Source organism: Protopterus annectens, chromosome 13.part0 (assembly GCF_019279795.1).
Source record: "Protopterus annectens isolate FY-2018-M chromosome 13.part0, PAN1.0, whole genome shotgun sequence".
NCBI lineage: Eukaryota > Metazoa > Chordata > Ceratodontiformes > Protopteridae > Protopterus > Protopterus annectens.
The window spans coordinates 1001711319-1001731505 of record NC_056747.1 but is presented as its reverse complement, the minus strand read 5'-3'; the positions used below and the strand labels follow the sequence as shown (position 1 = coordinate 1001731505).

The following is a 20187-nucleotide window of genomic DNA, read 5'->3' as shown; positions in this document are numbered from 1 at the left end:
TTCTCCATCTGTGTTACACCTACAGAGGATGTAGGGTACAGCAAGGGTATAATGCTGTGTGTTAACTAGGGACACAGTTTCCTGGATATTTCCTTTGATAGCAGTTGTAATAGTACATTGCTATTTTCTTGGCACTGTTGTTTATACATATGTTATGGGGGGGGGGTTCCTGCTATGGTGCACACTACAATGGACTCCTCTGTTGGGTATGTGATTCAGTTAACCAGGCTTCGATTGCGGTGAAGGTGTCTTGGGTTATTTGTTGGAGGTTATTTGAGAAGGAGATGATGGTAGTATCATCTGCATATTGGATACGAGAGCTAAGAGGAGAAGCAGTGTGAAGGTTGTTGGTAAATATGTTGAAGAGTAAAGGTCGAAGTATGGACCCTTGTGGTACTCCAGTTTGGTTGGTTTGGTATTCTGATAGGGTATTTTGCCATTTTACTCAATGTTGCCTGTTGGTAAGGTAGCTATTAGACCATCGATGGGTGGGTGGGGTGCAGCCAATATTAAAAAAGATGTTTTAGAAGTTTTTTTGTGTGATACCATATCGAAAGTCTTCGACAGATCTAGTAGTAGTAGTACAGCAGTAATATTACCTGAGTTGATGGATCTCTGTACAGTATCCATGAAGGAGATAAGTGCAGTCCTTGTGCTGTGTGAAGGGCAAAAGCCACATTGGGTTGGGGTGAGTAGTTTACTGTGTGTGAGATGATGAAGTAATTGTTTATGATTGCACTTTTCGAGGAGCTTGGATAGTGGGGAGAGGATTGGATGATAGTTAGAGGAATCATTGGAGTTACCTCCTTTGTGAAGAGGGGTGATGATGGATTTTTTTCAAGGGGTTGGGGATATAGGATTCTGTAATTGAGTGGTTAATCAGAATGCTAATGGGGTATGTTGTGGCCTTGGCAGTGAGTTTTAAGTATTAGGGAGGTCATCAGAGGAGAGAGAGCATGGTTTTAATTTTCTTATGAGTCATTGAATATCTGTGGTTGGTATTGATTGTAATGAGAAGAGGCTAGATGGTGGAATATTGCTTTGGTGAATGGGAGAAGAATTGTCTATGAGGGAAAGCGAGGATGTTTCTAAGTGAGGACTGCTTTTATAGTGTAGAGAAGTAGGGGGAAAGGAATTTGATAAGGTGAGGGTAGAGGGAGGGGACTCTGTTATTAATTTGTGTATGCTATTTATAAAATATGAATTGAGCATTGTGGCTATTTGTGATTGTGTTTTTTCTGGACCTGGTGTTGGGTTTTGTTTCGTGGCAGGGGTAAGGAGATTAGTGATGTTTTCCAAGAATTGTTTTGGGTTGTTTCTATGGTTTCTCGGTTAGAGAAATAGTTTCTCTTGTCAGCACATACTAGCTTTTTAGCTTTGTTTCTTAACTGTTTGTATCTAAGTAGGTTATATTCATTTTTCTTTTTATGACATTCTTTCCAGGCCTTGTCACTATTTTGTAAGAGTTGCTTAGTGGGATTTGTTATCCAGAGAGCGTAGTTTGACTTTACTCTTTTAGTACAAAGAGGGAATAGGTTGTTGAGTGTGTCTAGGAATATCTTATTAAAATAGTATAAGGCATCATCCAATGGGGGAGCTGTTTTATGGGCACCAATCTGAGAATTTCAGAATGTTGATAAATTCTTGTTGATCAAAATGTTTTAGGTTTCTGGTGGCTTTATAGTTATAAGATTTGAATATATGTGGAGTGGATCTATAAGTGAAAACAGGTAAGTGGTCACTGTGTATATTGGGTAGGGTCTTTGGATTTGAGTATTTAAGTGGATCTGAAACTAAGATCCAGTTAAAGGTGGCTCCTGGTGTATTGCTATTTTGCATTCTGGTAGGGTTGATGACAGGTTGGGTGAACTTGTAGAGGTCTATGCTGTTTGTTGGGGAGTCAGTTATTAAATCTTGCCAATTGATGCTTACATCTCCTATAATAATAGTTTTGTTGCAGATATTTTCTGACATCCAGGCGAGGATGTCCTCAAGGGTTTGGATATTTTGCCCTGGTGGGATAAACAGACTAACTATGCATAGCTGTTTAGCTTTGTTAAATTGTAGGGTTCCTATTAGAATTTCAGCATTTGAAAATGATGAGATTGTTTTCTGGAAGGGGAGTATAGTGAGACAGTCAGCATAGATTAGGGATACCCAACCTCCCTTTTTGTTGGTTCTATCTTTCCTTAGTATGTCATAACCTGGGGATGTTATTTCAGTATCTTGGATTTTTGGTTTTAGACAGGTTTTGGTGACTGCTAGGATGTCAGGGGTGTTTTGTGTTAGTCAAGCATGGAAGTCTGTAATTTTGTTACAGACATTACGATGTTTAAGGTTGCTAAGAGTAAATCTTTAGAAAATGCCTTGTGGGATGAACTGGTGCACAACATTAATGCCGTGGGTCACCAGAATCACTCATATGAGCAGGTGTGACACCACGCCATAGATATGATCCATTTGGTATGCAGAAAGGCAGCGGACATGACCAGGGATCGTCTGGCCACTGGTGGTGTGCCTGCAGCAGAACAACCTCTGTCAGCCACAGTAGAATTCCTGGGAAACATCCCAACACAGGACAGTTCCCAGGTATCCATCAACCAATATGTCGTGGATGTGGGTGCCACTGCTTCCACTCAAGAGGAGCGTGCAGGTATGCTTAGTTGGATCAGCACTGGAATACTGCAGCATTTAGTGTGTCAGGGTGCATATAATTTTATGTGGGTGTCAGGTGTTTTATGGGGTGGGAAAAGGAGACTAGTGGCAGTTTTACCCTCATGCAGAGATTGTGACCCACAGACCTGTTAACATAGCAGCTACTGCAAATAGGAGATATTTGGACATATTACCAATGTTATACTGTAATATGTGGTGGTGTTTACATTACCTTTCTCTCAAATTTTTTTCAGGACTGTCGGGAATAGGAAGAGGCTGTGCTCCTGCTGCTTGTTAACAAAAAACAGTTTTGTCAGAGATGTAGATTTAGTACAAGGTATTAGCTAAAGTGCCATCCCAGGCCTGTTGCCTGGATTGATATACTGTCTGCATGACTGCCAAATGTACAGATATTTTCTGACTGTACACAGTTTATGGTCATACCTATGCCTTGTAGGTGTGACCACAGTGATTGGTTTAACAGAAGTGTCAGGACATTACAGAGTGCCATAACTGTAAACTGTGTAGAGTTCTGCAGAATGTCAACAATGTACATAATGTATGTTTTGCTCATGAAATTCTAGTTTAAGAAACTTTTATTTTCAAATAATTACAGATTTGGGTTAGAAAGTAATGTCCTCATGTCCTACTATGTGAGTTATACAAGTCTGTAATAGTGACAGCAGTTTACACAGCTTAACATATATTGCACCATAGTACTGCAGAGCATAGTAGTTCAGGTATTAATGTGATGCTTTTCCCATTTTATCACAGGTGATCTGGGAGGTTGGCCTTTGTCCCCTTCAATACCTGATGTCAGTGTCTCTTCAGACTCTGATGATGATGGTGTCCAAAGTGAGGCACAGCTGGGGGTTGCAAGGGCTGAATCTGTTATAGAGGGTTACATCCCTCATCCACCCTTATTATCACCATACACAGCCAGTATGTCTACACATACCCAGTCGTCTGTGGCCACAGATAATGGACAGTCAGGAGTCGGGGACATTGAACAAGGAAGTGTGGTTACTGTGGCTGCAGTGACTGTCAACAATGGCCATAGCCAAACAGATGGCAAGGTTCCACATAGGCAGATTGATATGGGTGCTCATAGGAGGCCTGCTGTCCCTCCACCACCTGTTGCAAGTGTCTCATCACATGTCACTTGGCATATGTTTAGGGCCATTATGGAGGCACAGGCATATTCCAAAAGTAAATCCTGATGAATCCTCAGGGTTATAGATGCAACACAGTCTGACATCAGCGACTGCCTCTACCACATTGCTGATGCCCTGGAATAGTTGACTGATGCAGTGGAAAGACATTGGTCTGAGACAGATCACACATGATCTGTCTTGAAACATACATTGTTTGTGATGGAATGGGTGGGTGGAGTTGAGCGTGGATGTAGGTCAGCAACTACATCTGGTGGGAGTCCACGTAGCCATGCACAATCATGCTCTCATTGTGGCAGTACATCCAGCACTGCCGAGTGGAGTGTGCTGTCCACACCAAGACATGGCAGGCCATGGGGTAGTGGTCCTGGGCATTCCTGTGTAGGACATGTTCCCAGCAGACAGCAGTCACCCTCAGGTAATAGCCCAACATCTGACCTTGAGCATGGAGGTGCCAGTGCAACTCCTGGCAGAGCCAGCGCTTATGTTCAGGGGTAGAAATGATAAACTGTCAGCTCTACCATGCACTGCTTAAAGCTGTCCAAGATAAAGAAACACAGGGCTAGCACTGAGCTTGGCTTTGTTCATGCAGACACTCACACACCACTGTCACATTCAGGTCACCCAAAGACATGAATACTACATTTACATGGTCCATATTGCCTTCTTCCCCTCCTGACTCACACACATGCTTGACAACCTGTTGGATTAGTCTAGGCCTCCTGCATCCCCACACAATACCCTGTGCAAGTGATGATATCTGTGTCACATCCCTGTCACCCTTCTCGTTGATGTAGCGAAATGCAGCTATGTGTCTGATGCACAGGGTAACTATCTACATTAATATGTATTTTGTTTCATCCATGATTGCTTTTGGCATGCTACTTGTACTGGTCAGTTACAGATATTGTATGTTGTCATTTATAATGAGTATACCATAGTAACTTGTGTATGTTACACTGGATGCTGTTGTAACGGCTGTGTAGTCACACAATAAAAGGTATCTCATGGAAATGTTTACGTATCACTTTCAGGATTGTGTAGGACACACCTGTGGGTACACATCTACAATAATCCCATCAATGTCAGAGCACAGGATTGAATGTCAGCACTGAAGAAATATGTCTTCAGAAAGGTAAAACAGTATAGGCGTATGAGTCTGTAGGGTCATATGTTTATAATAGGCTAACAAAAACAAGGGCTTCTTTCAGCCTAGCCATGCATTCCTAAACTCTGACAAGGTCTAATATCCTTGATATGTGTAAGCAGGGTTTTAGGAGTGGAGACATCTACAAGTTGGGGCATGGGAGATGAACCATCTACAGTTTCCCTGAGTCCATTAGACATATCGGTCCTAAACCAGGTGTGATTGTCCTGTTCCCCATCCAGTTGTGTAACTTGAATTTGATTTGCATTAGGGTGGGACTCTGCTTCACATGGATGGAGAGCCTGTTGCATATAGGGTGTAGTCTCTGGGTTACATTCTTGTCTCTCCAGTATGTGCTATTTATACCACAAGCTTGGTGTGGTTGTGTAGAACAGGTAATTCTTATGCCAGTCCTTTCTTGGATATGCAGGAGGTACACAGCAGGTCTGACACTGCCCTGTAAGGCAGACATACACATCCCCTCCAAAGCATGTAGGAGACAGAATACACAGTTAGGGCCTTGATGCGGTCTGCATAGGACATGTTATGTACACTATGTAGTGGTAAAGTGTGGGAACCTCTGTGGATGTCACATTTGTCAGATATGCCTGGTTAGTTACATAACGAAGGTGGCATTGCACTCAATGATAGGTCTGATGAATGCTGAATACAGTGGAACAATTGCTTCCTTGGAATTACATGCCGTACCTCTGTCTATAGGTTGCACAACATAGAATGAATTTCCAAATATTGCAGACCCATCACAGTCAAAGGCCAGATCACTATCTATGTGTCCATAAGTCATTGACTCCTGGGACAACTGCCAGAGGTGTGTGGTCAATATGATAGTTACCAGGAGGTGACCTCCCAAAGGATAGTATTGTGCATTTCCTGGCATTTAGTGTTAGTCCATGGCTCTGACAACAACTGTGTGTCTATGTCAGCCCATCCTGGATAACGTTTGTGTCAGTGTGGGATTTAATGACAGCTCCTAATTTACAATCATCTGCAAATTTAGTCAGCCAAAAAACACTGACAGTGACTGTGACTGCAGGGAAGTAAATGCCTGAAAGGAGCAGCCCAAGAAATGATTTGTGAGGGAGTCCACTGGTGATTGGCCTTATTGTAGAGGTGGACTCCACAATGCTAACATCCTGGATCCTGTCTGTCAGCCACTTGGCTCTCCACCATCTGACATACTAGTTTGTACCTAACCTCTAGAGTTTGTCAACAATGCCTGATGGCCTTATAGTGCCAAATGCCTTGTCAGGCCATGGTAGGTGGAGTGAATCATTTTTCCCTCATCCATTGTTTGGTTACCACTCAAAGTGGTCAACCAAGTAGGGTAGGCATGATCTGCCCTTGGCAAAACCAAACTGGGTTTGGTCCAGTGTCTGTCGGTGTACTACATCTTTAATGATCATTTCCAGGGTTCCTATTACATTGTCAAAAGACAGCAATGTCGAACGCACAGAAGAGTGAAACCGGCTGATATCTACATTTGGATTGCGGGATCGCAGTACAGTGAAGATTGGAATATTTGCCCTTTCCTCACTGTAGTGTGATCTCAGAGTTGATATATATATATATATATATATATATATATATATATATATATATATATATATATATATATATATTTAGTGGGGGGGTGGGAGGCTGAACCCCCCCCCCCACAATAAAAATGTTGATATTCGTCCACTTCGGTCTTTTGAGCATTCGAAATTGTTGTCTTTCGACAATATAATTTGAATCCCATTTCCATGGCTTTAAATATCAGACTACTGAGACTTCTGGGGACAGTGCTTGTCACTGCATGCTGGTTATCCTGTGTGCAACTTGGTACTGGAGTAAGTTCCATCATGGTTTTCAAGAAAATTGTCACCCAAGGTGTTTGTGTCTGTACAGACCACTGCCAAACACTGGTGGGGAAACTAGTATGTACACCCTGTAAAGGTAATGATGGAGTATTCACACAGCTATTCTGCAGTTAGACATTAAAAAAGCAGTGCTTACTGAAAACAAACAATTACCTTCTGAAGAATGCTGAAAAGATGGGAGTCATCTGAATTCCAGCTGCCTGGCTACTACAACTACTACTGGTCTCACCACTGCCTCACTCTATTGGGATACAAAGCTCCCATTCTTTTTCTCTCACCAGAAGCAAAACATTAGCACCAAGCTCAAGATAAGAAGCAGGCCACAACCTGTTTGCTGATCTACACACACCTGTCCCACATGATGCAAGGCTCTGTAAGCATGCCATAGCCTTTTCCAGGTAGATGCCTTGATTAGCAACCAGGCCAGTCATGTGACTTTTGCATGTATTATGCCTTGGGTTCTGAGGCTTGTAGGAATTGACTAGGGACTGAACTCTTGGTGATTAGAAGCACAGCTGTTGCGTCACAATATGTCAGGTGACATAGTTGTCCAAGTTTGTTATAGTAAGCTCCACAGTGGCAGTGATCCATGTTAGGTGACAGTTTCACAGCAGTTCATGCAGACTGCCCTTCAACAGCATAATGGTGGGCATCTGTGTGACATAGATGTGAGGCTTACTGCAGAGGAGTATCCACCTTTGACCAATGTATATGTCCCTCCCACATATCCTAGGTATGTCATATTGTACATTTATGTTCCCGGAATGTAAAACTGTATTCCCACATAATTTTTAAAAACATCCATTTGGTGTCTGTTTGCTTGACATGCATTGTAGACTTGTAAGGCCAAAATAATGACTGCAAAGTTTAACAAGTTTTCTGTGCATGCACAGACATCCACTTCTGCACTGCAAAGAGTACCTACAGAAAGGGTGTTTGAGGCTGTGAACCCAAAGGGTGTAGCAGCATGACCCTTACTTTGCTGGAGTTGTACATTGTCACATTTGTAGGTATGCTATTGCAACCCTGACTAATAACAGGATTATGGTTCTTGCAAGTGCCACATGCCTGGCAAAGCATCTTACTCAATCTACCATGTTATGCCACACTGTCAGGTACTGTTTTCATAAAGGTGGTAACATTTTACATTTAAGCATCTGTCAGGCCACTGCCTAATCATGGTGTGTTGTGATGTATACACACTCTATTGCTAATGGCATTATCATGGGCTGCAGACAAGATGTGGAAAGCATCACCAACCCTCTACTCTTACTCCATACAAACACAACGTGAGAGGGGCAACTATATTACAAATCTTGAGTCCATGTTCTCTCACACACCAATCATATGACAATGAGTGGGTTGCCAACATGTACACCTCATATCACACATACCTACATGTACGGAGGTCCTTACCAGAAACATACGTAAACACCAGACACCTCAGAAACCCAAATGCAAGCATAGTACACAAAATCATACCTGCACAAAGCACAGTACACATAATAACTCATGCACCACAGTCTCAATGGTCAAACACTTAACAAAACATAAAATAAAACATATTAGTCATAGGTGATTACATCATGAGACACATTGTTGCCCCTCTCACAGACCTAGATAAGGGAAAAGTCACAGTCGGCTGTCTGTGAGGTGTCAGAATATGCCATATCACACATGCACTCAAGTCTATCAACAACAGGTACTGTTATGACTACATCATAGTTCCTGTTGGTGTGTACAACTTGAGACACATCTCTCTGGACTGTATGCAGAGACATGACTGAGCTCACGGACTATATGTCTCATGCAGGTATGCCCTTGGCCTTCAGCTACATTTTACCTTCACCTATGATGATGCCTCAATACAAACAGAAAATGATTGACTTCAATAATTGCCTTAGCATGTGATGTCATTGTAAAGGGATCCACTATCTGACAGCCTGGGATGACATGCTCAGCAGACTTCAATGTTTGCCAGAGATGGTCTTCATCTTTTAACCCTGGGATTTTGGCTACTGGTCAAGGCTGTTGCCACCACGCTGTTGCCACCACCATAGTACGCTTTTTAGGTGGTGTCTCAAGGACAAAATTTCCAAAGAAAGAAACCCATCTACAAACAATATCAAGGTTATGCTGCTAAATGCTAGGAATGGCAACACAAAACTCCACTCACTGGAAGCTGTTCCCACCTTGGAAGATGCAGACATTTGTGCAGTCACAGCACCTGGTTGAAGGCTGTGGAGAGCACCACAGCTATACCAGGCTGCTCCTCCTTCTACACATTCAGACCTCAAACTTAAGTTGTGCAAAGTAATGGAAGCCATGTATAAATATTAATAAAGGATACATACACATCCAGATTGGTTAAACAGTATGATTCCTTGGAGACACATCAGGTGCTATTGACTGCTTGAAGGGAATGTAATCAAGTCATTGCTATCTACAGGAGCACCAACATGAATCAGGATACCCACTGTGCTAAGTTGGACCTACTTGAGTCTATCAAGATACATCCAAAACCATGGTTTTAGGTGACTCAACTACCCACAGATTGGGTAGATTACTTGTGCTCAAACTCACTTGCCCAAAGGATACTCAACTTCATTAATTACAATGTCCTCAACCATCAGGTTGACATCCCCACAAGGGGAGCCAATGTACTGGATCAGGTGCTTACCAATATGGAGGCCACTGTAGCACCCCCATGGTGAGGTCCTCCCTGGTGAGATCTGATCACAAATCGGTGACATTCAAAGTAAGTATCACACCTGAGACCCCACCTCCCTTGCACCAAATAAACTAATAAACTTCTCCAAAGCAGATTATAATCTCCTATGGGATGGTATAAATAACTTCCTTCACTACACCTCTCCACTCAGATAGAACTGGCAACTATAACAAGCTCTACATCAATGTTTTATACAAGCACTTGTATAACTGCATTGAATTGGCTGTACCTGACCGGAGAAAAACAAGCTCCTCATGGCAGAGCAAACCTACCTGGTGGACAACTGCCATTAAAAGGTTTACAATAACAGGTAGACATTGCTGTCTAAGAGTAGGAGGGAGGGAGACCCCCCTAAACTGGAAACAGTCCCTATTCAGCTGAAACAAGTAAATAAATGTTACTGTGAAGTCCAGCAAAACAAAGTATGTGACCAAATTAGCCTTTTCCACAAAGGACAACCACAAGGCATTCTGTAGTTACACGTGCAACCTAAAAGGAAAAGCTCAGATTGTTGCCAAACTCATAATTAATGATACCACATATACTGAGCCTGTAGACATTGCTAACCTGTTGGCCAACAAGTCTGTGAAAACTTTACTCCCTGTCCAACCACACATATCCCATGACATCACTATGACCTGTCAAATACCTTCTGTCTCTAAAGAGCAGGTCATGAATGTCTCTCTAAGTGGGACCTGATAACATCCCAGGCTGTGTCCTACATGGGCTCGAACATGGATTAGTAACATCATTAAAAACTCTTTGCAATCATACTAAAACCACCAGCTGCATCCCAGCTGAGAAGAAAATGGCCACCATTATTCTCTTGCACAGAGGTGGTGCATCGACTGACCCTAGGAAGTATAGACCTATTAGCCCGACTAGCCATACAGTATCTCCAAGGCCATGGTGCAAATCATCATGGACCTTATCAACAAAGATATAGATAATCTACAAACAGTTGACTCTACACAGTTTGGATTTGTCAAAGGGAGATCATGCCTGTTACACCTGGTGAACATCTTTGAGGCAGTCACCAAGGATGAGGGGAAATCTGTGTACATAAAACCACCTAGACTTAGCCAAGCCATTTGACACTATCCTCAGGCATCATTGACAAACTCACCCAACTAGGCATCAACCTTAATATCATTGAAGGGGGTAACTAACTGGCTCACTGATGGAGCGCATATAGTCAAAATAGAGGAATCTACCTCCAATAGCAGAGCTGCAACCAGTGGTGTTCCACAGCCTTCAGTCCCGGTCCTGTACTATTTGGAATCCATTTCTCCAAAGTACAAGCACAAAGTGAATGTCTGTGGTTGACAAGATTTGCTGATGCCTGCAAACTGGGAGCAGTCACAGAATCTCCAAATTATGTCAACATCCTACAAAGGGGTCTTACATGAACAAATGATTGTTGCCAAAGTCATGGTCTTAAACTCCATACTAATATAGGTATCATTCCTTTCAGTAACAGCAATGATCCTGCTAAATAATACATCAATAGCAACACCTTCAGTACATGGTGAGAGACCTGGGCACACAGGTTTACAGTTACCTTACCTTAGATCACCATGTCTCCACACTGGTAAGAAGGGCAGTCTATCTTGCTGTTGTTATAAGTGATGGCATTTTATCCAGAAAAATAGTAGTTATAACCTCCATGCAGTCTTCCCTCATCAGGCCAATAATTGAGTACAATGGCCCTATTGTTATGTACCTTTCCAAGCACCAGCAGCAATTGGAGAGACCACAGAAGTTCCTCACAAGGGAAATTCAAGTATTCAGCACCTGTCCTATCGCGATCATCTGAAATCACTGTCATTTTAGTCTGTGTCATACAGACTAATCAAAAGTGATCTCTGTCTTGCATACAAGGCAATCTCCAACCCTGATTTACTGGAAATGCTGCATATCTGTAAGTCAAATGGTACATGGGTTACTTGCTCTGTAAAGACCTTAACCTGGTATGTGACATTAATAAAACCTGCTGGAGGGAGAGATTTGTCTACCAGAGTTTAACAAACCTTTGGAACTCCCACTTTATATCAAACAGAGCACCTCATTGACCCTCTTCAGATGCAATCTGTATGATTGGATAGGTGACCATAAATTCGCCACAGGAGTTCTGCCTGTGTCCCTCTTGGACAAGGGCAATAGGTACTGATCGTCTAAATAAGGGTAAGAAGATAGCTAGGATTTTAAGGGCTCTAGGGCCATTAGCCTAGTAAATTCCAACAATCCTATGATCCCCATAGGCTCGTGTAAAATACTCTGACTAACATCCACACACACCAACTTGACTACAGTGAGAATAGTACCACGACAAATTTATGTCTACAGAACACCTCCTAACACACACACACACACACACACACACACACACACACACACACACACACACACACACACACACACACACACACACACACACACACACACACACACACACACACACACCAAGTTGGCTGGAGTAACACTAGACCACTTACCTATCTAGCCTTACACAATACAGATCAAAGTACTGAATGCACATGGCATGGCTCAAGTCTGACATTAGCACAGCTTTAGGTAGTCTTATGGTAGATGACATCAGCAGGCCTTGTGAATGACAGGTGTTTGTAGGCCTGCATATCCTGCTATGACAAAAAACAGTGTAAACCTGTCCTATTTGTAAGCCAGTGTGGTATATTTGTTTTCAACCAAGATGCACATATGCACACAAACACACAAGTGGACTGGAGTGAGATTAGAACCCTTACTTATCTAGCCTTACACATTACCAATCACAGAACCTAATACATCACAGCTCAAGTCTGCTTGTCTGCAATGTGGTGCATAGCGCAAGCATGTGGAAATTATTAAAATATATTATTAATTTTACATATTCCCTTCCTCTGTCACACATCCACAATGTACATTTTCCACATATATCTAAGTGCTCTCACATATTCAGTTGAATTTTGTCCATATTTGTGGACTTTTACATCCCCTTCTGTTCATGTAGACTCCTGTATACAAAAAATTTCTGCGTACATTACAGACACAGACACAGAGTCTTCACGGATGCCTTTTGGCTTGTTGGCTTGCTCCACCTGGCTAATTTCATTAAGATTCACCTGCGTATGCGGTAATTTGAATTGCAAGGAAGTATCCCCATTTGCGTGTGCTTGCACACCGCTTAGCGACATTTACTAAATCTAAAAATGTTTGCATTTGTGTATGCATCACGGAACGATGCATACATGGGAAAAAAATCATGTAGACTTTACTGAATTCCCCCTGTGTCTGTGTTTTGTTTTCATAAGGGCAACCGTAGCTGGTATTTTATGTGATGGATGATTCATAGTCGGGTATGTAGTACATTATTGTGTACTAGTTTGTGACTTCATTTTCTTCATTTCCAGAACCTTCACTGAATAGGAGCTGATGCTCTCCATTCTTCACATGTGCAAGAATTTCAAACAATTGTACAAATAATTAGAAAGGTATAATAAGGTTTTTCAAGAAATGCAAGAGTTCTTCTTATATGATCAAATGAGACCTTCACCAAAACTGTCGAATTGTTTTCTTTTATATATATATATATATATATATATATATATATATATATATATATATATATATATATATATATATTTATGTGTGTGTGTGTGTGTGTATTCTACTCTTTTCACAAAAATGTAACAGTTTAATAATATGAATCTGTTGGCATAGAAACAAATATCCAGAGATTTTAGACAAACCAGTATGAAAATTAAAATCCGTAATGCCAAAGAACATTTCTTGGTTCCTTTTCAAGTTATAGGGTAACTTGCTTTTTAGACCTGTTTTGTCAAGAGTACATTTTTGACTTAATCTTTAAGTAAACAACTGTCAGATATTTACATCAAAAGAATGTTAAGTATAAAACAAATAAAGGAAACCAAAACGGAAATGAATGAAAAAAAATCAGTTGTTGAAAAGTCACAGACCTAATAAACATGGCATATTCTATGAAATTATTTTTCTTCATGCAAAATGCAGAGAAAAATTATATCTATACTTTTAACAGCCATTGTGGTTAAAATTCAAAATCACATTTACACAAAACAAGGTGAGTATCTTTTTTATATATCCCCAAGTTATCTACATGCCAGGAGATCATGACATGTGGGAACATTGTGGTAGGGTTTCCAAGTATGTCGCTGGCAAATTCTACAAGGAAGTCCATTTCACACTTCATGGTTGGCAGTTCCTTGCAGTGGTTGCTCGGCATTACTTGTCATATGCTGACATGGTACATCACTGAAAACATATGATTAAGACACTTCACTGAAAATACAGTAGGATGAAATCGATAACTTTTTACTGAAAAAAAGAACGTTATCCAGTTTTTGATTAACTGCATTTTGCTGAAATATCCATATTCGGCACATTTTTTGCATGTCATGGACTATAGATAGACATGCTAAGGAAGAGGGGGAGGGGCTGAGGTATCCAGAACAAGAAGACTCAAAATATGTTTTCAACACAGAAAAAAACAAATGACTTGTCTAAATAAACTACACAGATGCAACCAGAATCGCTTAAACCTTACCTGGATGTCTGATATGGCCTTTAAGGAAATTTTCTGTCCCAAACTCTGGCTCATGGTGAATAGATGGGGGCTTTTAAAATGACTTTTGCATATAGTAGGGTAATAGGGCAGAAAGTAAGGCACGTAGAATTGCAAAGGAAATTTCATGTACTTAAACTGAGCAGCTGTGGGCATTGTCTTTTTCAAACTGCCAGGACAAAAATTAAATATACTGAAATGTTATAGGGTGAAATGACTTGTTTTAGAGACATTTACCTTGCAGTTACTCGAACAAGAGTGCCAATAAGAACCTCAAAGGTGTTAGAAATACTGAAGTTTTGCAGTCTGCAAATGTGAGATGAAATTGTGCAGAAACAGTTTCAACTTAAGATAGACTTGCTGCTGGAAGATGACATAATAATATTGTACTGCTGAAATGTTTAAATTTGTAGGAATTATATTTGCATATTAAACACACAATGATTTTTATATGACAATATTGGATGAGAAACTAATTTTGACACTGTACTTTGTCTTTGTTTTCTTTTCCAATTCAAAAATTGAATCCAAAAAATTTCTGTCAAGGATGTAAGTTCTTCTTCTTTTGGCTTTTTCACGGTTAGGTGTTGCCACAGCGGATCACCTGTCCACTCATGATTGGCAGTGGAGTTTTACAGTGTCGAGTTGCCAGCCCAGCACCCAACCTTCCACAGAAGGCACACACATGCACACACTCACACCTAGGGCCAACTTAGAGTGTCCAATCCACCTACAGCATGTCTTTGGGATGTGGGAGGAAACCAGAGCACCCGGAGGAAACCCACGCGACCACAGGGAGGACATGCAGACCCTGCACAGAAGACACCCCAGCAAAGGATTGAACTGGAGAACCTCTTGCTGTGAGGTGACAATGCTAATCGCTGCACCACCATGGCCACATAATTATCAGTATGTCTCTTTGTATGCTCACATAAAGAGAACAAACATTGTGCTGTTGCCCTTCAAAAAATCTGTGTGAATGGAGTTTGCTAAGTTATTGTGTAATAAATGTGATTGTTGGGTGAAATAATGAAGTTAGTCTCTTCTTTTGTAATGAATTAGTAATTTGCTACTGTGAAATGTTGCCCTCCTGAAGACATAATACATGACTTTAACAGCAGTCATTATCACTGTTCATACTTCACATCTCATAAACTGAAAGAAGACATTTGATATGTAAAGTGTTAACGTGATAAAGGATATGGAAATAGTGTTTGCAGTTGCTCCACCCTTATATCACATATTGTGGGCTTGCATTGTACAGTACACATTTCATGGAATTTTGATGAGCTAACTTATTCTATTTGCAGAGGTAATGATGCCAGGAAAGGTTTCCAGAAAGTACATTTTTGATAGTCCACCAAAGATGACTTACCTTTTCTGATGTTAGACTGTAGCAAAACAGCATGTTTTAAGCTTTATTTGGCAATGAAGATTGTATCTGCTGAAATGGAACTGTAATGTCCTTATAGTAATGAACTAATTCAGTCACTGACACATACAGTAGATTCTTTTAGATGTACAATGAAATTACTTTGTAGTTGTCTACAGGTATAAGATAATGAAGATTGGAATACAGCTTTTGACTGTTTCTTCTAAGGTAGCAGTACAACAAAAAATATTCACATGAATGCAGACGTGCACACACGCACACACACACACACACACACACACACACACACACACACACACACACACACACACACACACACACACACACACACACGCACAAGCTGGCACATTATTTCACCCCCCCCCACAAGTATACATATATTTGTATTTGTATATGCATACGTGTGTGTGTTTGTGTGTGTGTGTGTGTGTGTGTGTGTGTGTGTGTGTGTGTGTGTGTGTGTGTGTGTGTGTGTGTGTGTGTGTGTGTTTATTTGTTAACAGAGAAATATAGGAAACATCACTTTTCAAAAGTAGGACAGAGTCAGGATTGCCATTGTAATTAGCTGACTTGTTTATATAAGCAGTATTCAAGGGGATAATGAGGGAATCAAACCAAAGGACAACACTAAAAGTCATATAAACTCGGGTAAACATATTGAGTAGTTTGACTGCATAGTTGTCACTTATACAGATTAACAGCAATATTTTCTAGGATGTTGTCATAACTTACAGTGTCTGAACTTCAATGGTACTGCATATGGCCTACAAAGCACTTTCACACATTTTAATAATATATGCATGTCTTCATGGAGTACTGAACATCTTGTACAATATCATCAGACTTAATAATTTATTTTCATGTTTTCATTCACACATTTTAGTAAATATTCCTTGATATTTTGTTGTTTAGCAGCTCAGGGATAAATAAGAAAAATTACTAACATTTAAGAGAAACACAAATGAAAAAGTGAATGTATCATTACACAAAACGACACTTTGAAGAAAGACACAGAAGTGTCATGAAGAGCTGAAGTGAACGTATAAGTTTAATAAGAGGCAATCCAAAAGATCTGTTTTCTGGCAATGAATTAAAGTTTTGGTAAAAACTTTACATGCAAACACCCATAAGATGAAAATTTTATGTAGCAAATATACATCCAAAATTGTATCAGAATTCCTCTTCTTAGCATCCTAATATAACATAGAAGTATAGAAACAGCTGTTATATACACAGAAAGCTGCTAATGTGTTTGCTTTCTGCACATTTTCGTAGTTCAGGACTGCAGCCAGAAAAGGATTCCATTTTGTTTATGATGCTATTAGTTATTCATTCATTAACTATATAACCAGACAATTGCCACAATATGTTTGAAATAGTGCCCATTCCAGAGTAAGCTGCACTTTTCAAATGCTTCATAACTGCAGCTGTGTGATTAGTGTTCTTAGCTCCCACCCATCATTTATGTATCTTTTTCAAAAGGTTATAAGCCTAGCAAAATAAGGAAGCCAAAATTACCTGCCCCACCCCTCCAGAAAGAACTGCTCTATTGCCTTTTGAATATTGTACTGCATTGAGGTAACTACTCACAAAAACACAAACTAGTAATGAAGAGGCGTGAGTTTTTAGATGGAGTGCCAGGAAAATATTCTTACCTTATTTTGAAGTTCTAGTATTTCTTTCTCTAAAGGGCTGTAGTCACGACCAGGGTGTCCCCCATCTCCTCCTATCTGCTGACTGTACCACTCTTTGATCTTCAGCTCAAGTTTATGGTTTTCATCCTCCAGACAGTGCACTTTTTCTAAATATGCACCCAGACGATCATTCAGGTTCTGCATGGTTATCTTCTCATTTCCAACAAGAAATCCATCATCGCCACCACTGCTTACACCAAAGGAGGAACCAAAGCCTCCACCACCACCACCAAAGCTAGAACCACCACTTGGGCTAAAGGAAAAGCTGGAGCCACCTCCTGATGAAAATCCACCAAAACCAGCACCAGCTCTTCCAGCACTGAAGTGCCCACCACCTGCAGCCGCTAAGGGTCTTATTGTCGACACCTGCATTCTACCCCCACCACCACTACTACCATGTACACTAACAGCTTTTCGTGCAACATACATGGCGGTGTAGAGAAGGTAAAGTACAAATGTGCCAAGTGCTGTAGTGGAGCTGATCTGGTAGCTGTGGAGAGCAGAGGTTGCCTTATTGTTTATGTAGGAAATCCAGAAGGTGTTGCTTTCACTGCCTTCTCTATCTATTGGACATCCTTTGTGACATAAGTCTGGCAGCTAGCTACCTGTTTCTTGGTAACTGCCCATGTTAAGCACAATAAGGTTTTTATTAGAACATTGAAAGTAGCCTTTGGGGTTTTGTTAGGGCATGGCAACATGAGGGTGTGGTGTTTGTTGCAGTTTAGAGATTTACCTGCTTAGTTTATCAAAATGATTTCAGCACAGTATAGCCGTTACAAAATAAATAAAGTGAACTGATCTGTTCACATATAGACTGCAAAATAGTTCTTTGCTTTACCTTTATAAGGAAGGAATTTCTGCTGTTATACATTATTGTGGATTTCATTCTTATATTAGCTATGTTGTCTTTCATCTTTTACATGATTATAAGTATTTCCTTCCAAATATTAATCTAACAACATTAGAGAATTAATACCATACCTTCATTCAGTCATTCATTACTTTAGTTTACAACATCTCATTCCATAGCAACATCTTGTGACAGTTGGTGCTCTTAGTATTTCTTTTATTATCAGGTGTCAGTGACATTTTATTCTTCTAAACTACACAGTGAAAAAGCAGATGCTTTCTGAATAATATGCAGTAGACAGAATGTATGTAAAGGTAAACACATGGCAACATACTGGGAAAAAAAATTAAACATAATTCCAAATTAAAGAGTTTGTACATTTTATGGCTACCCTCATTAAGGATTTAAAGAAGTTTTGTTTTAACTTAATACAATATAATGACATAAAAAAGCACCTTCCCTTTCTACCTCATTTACTTATACATTAATGGGATAAGTGGGCTAGTTCTCTTTGACCCTTTTTAATAATGACCTAGGTTATAAGAACAACGTTAAGCTCTATATGCTTGGACATTTTATAAGTCATCCAGTTTATGTTTAGAAGGAAGACCAGAGTAACACGGGAAGAACACGCATGGTATTCAAAGATAGTAAAAAGACACCATGATCAAACACTGTATTGGGAATTGTAAGACAACAATGCAGCCAGTGGATCATGATTCTTCTTCTGTTTTGAATAATTTTTTTATATGCCTGCTTTAATAAGCTCCCCACATTTTGAAGACTATCCATCTGTCTCATTACTACTTCTTATCACAGACATCTTGATTAGACTTGCTTTTTACAAACCTTCTTTAAAAAAAAAATTTGCATGTTACACTGACCCAGGTGCTCTCTGTTTGGCTTCATTTGTCTTCTGTTGCACCTTTATGTGAAATTGCAGCTATTGTTCTGATACTTTATAGTCTCATGCCACCCATTTTTTCTACTTTTGCCTCCTTCTTTTAAGAAGTCAACAGTTCCTTTCTTAATTTTGCTGCAGTTCTATCCTATTTTGAGAAGTGCTGAAGCAGTGAAAACATGTTTGTTCTCTTTCACCTTCACGAGTGCACTTTCAGTCTGGTCTTCCGTGATAGTGCTTGCACTGTTCTTTGGTTTGCACTTCTTACCTAACAAAAAGGCATCATTAGACCAAACTTTAATTGACCCTAAGCTTTTTACAAGGAAATTGAATTTTGAATTTCTTTTTAAAGGGACACCTAACAATATGTACGAAAGATAAATATGCAAAAAAAAATTGTACATATAATCCCACCCTGCACCCATCAGTGTTGATTTTTGAGAAAATGTGTGAGAGAGATATTAGGGAGATGTTTAGGAAAACTAAAGATGAGTATACAAACAATCTGAAAGATGAAGAAGTGAGTACTAAACTAGATCTATAATAATACAGAAATAAGGGTTATGAAACCCGATAAAGGTGGTGGTCTTGTTATGAATAACAACTTACACGTAGACAAAATGTTTACTCTTTTAATAAACATTGAAAGTGGTTCTTGAACTCGGCTCTCTTGCTTTTATCGAGTTTTTGGTTTGTGTGGAGTAGTGCTTGTACTGTTCTGCATGGGCTTCCAACAGCCTTAAGAAATTGTAGCACTAGTTTCAGTCTTATGCTGTTTAATTTAAAACTGCCACTGGCTTCCCTGTTGTTTTTCCAGATGAGAATGGTGATGGTTGATCATCTTTGCCTCAGTCGATATTCTCTTGTTAAGAAAGTTTACAAAAAATCATCTTTATTTTAATCAGAAGTAACAGCTTCCGGTGGAAAAAAATGCATCTTAATATTTCTTTATTTTAGAATAAATAGAGTAGATATATCAACTACTGTACATTTAATCATATTGATACAGTAAGCCAGTTTCTGAAACAGTTTTCTCAGAAGGTAAAATAAGTTTATATTTCTTGGGTAACAAAAAAGTAAATATACTTCCTTGTAAATAAAAAAAGTCTCTTAGCTTTTCCCGGTTAGGGGTCGCCACAGCGGAACTCCTGTCCGCTAATGATT

The 20187-nt window shown here is 40.0% G+C and overlaps 1 protein-coding gene across 2 annotated transcripts in view; it reads right to left on the bottom strand.

Moving 5' to 3' along the window:
* The window catches only part of LOC122788074 (keratin, type I cytoskeletal 15-like), a 170202-nt gene extending 152385 nt beyond the window's left edge, over positions 1-17817 (bottom strand). The window contains exon 1 of one of the 2 annotated variants that reach the window (XM_044054998.1): positions 17234-17817. In XM_044054998.1, coding sequence (XP_043910933.1) covers positions 17234-17701 — 468 coding nt within the window. In that variant the 5' untranslated portion in view covers positions 17702-17817. The remainder of the gene's footprint in view (positions 1-17233) is intronic. The other variant, XM_044054997.1, reaches the window with a different exon arrangement.
* Positions 17818-20187: the final 2370 nt, after the last annotated feature.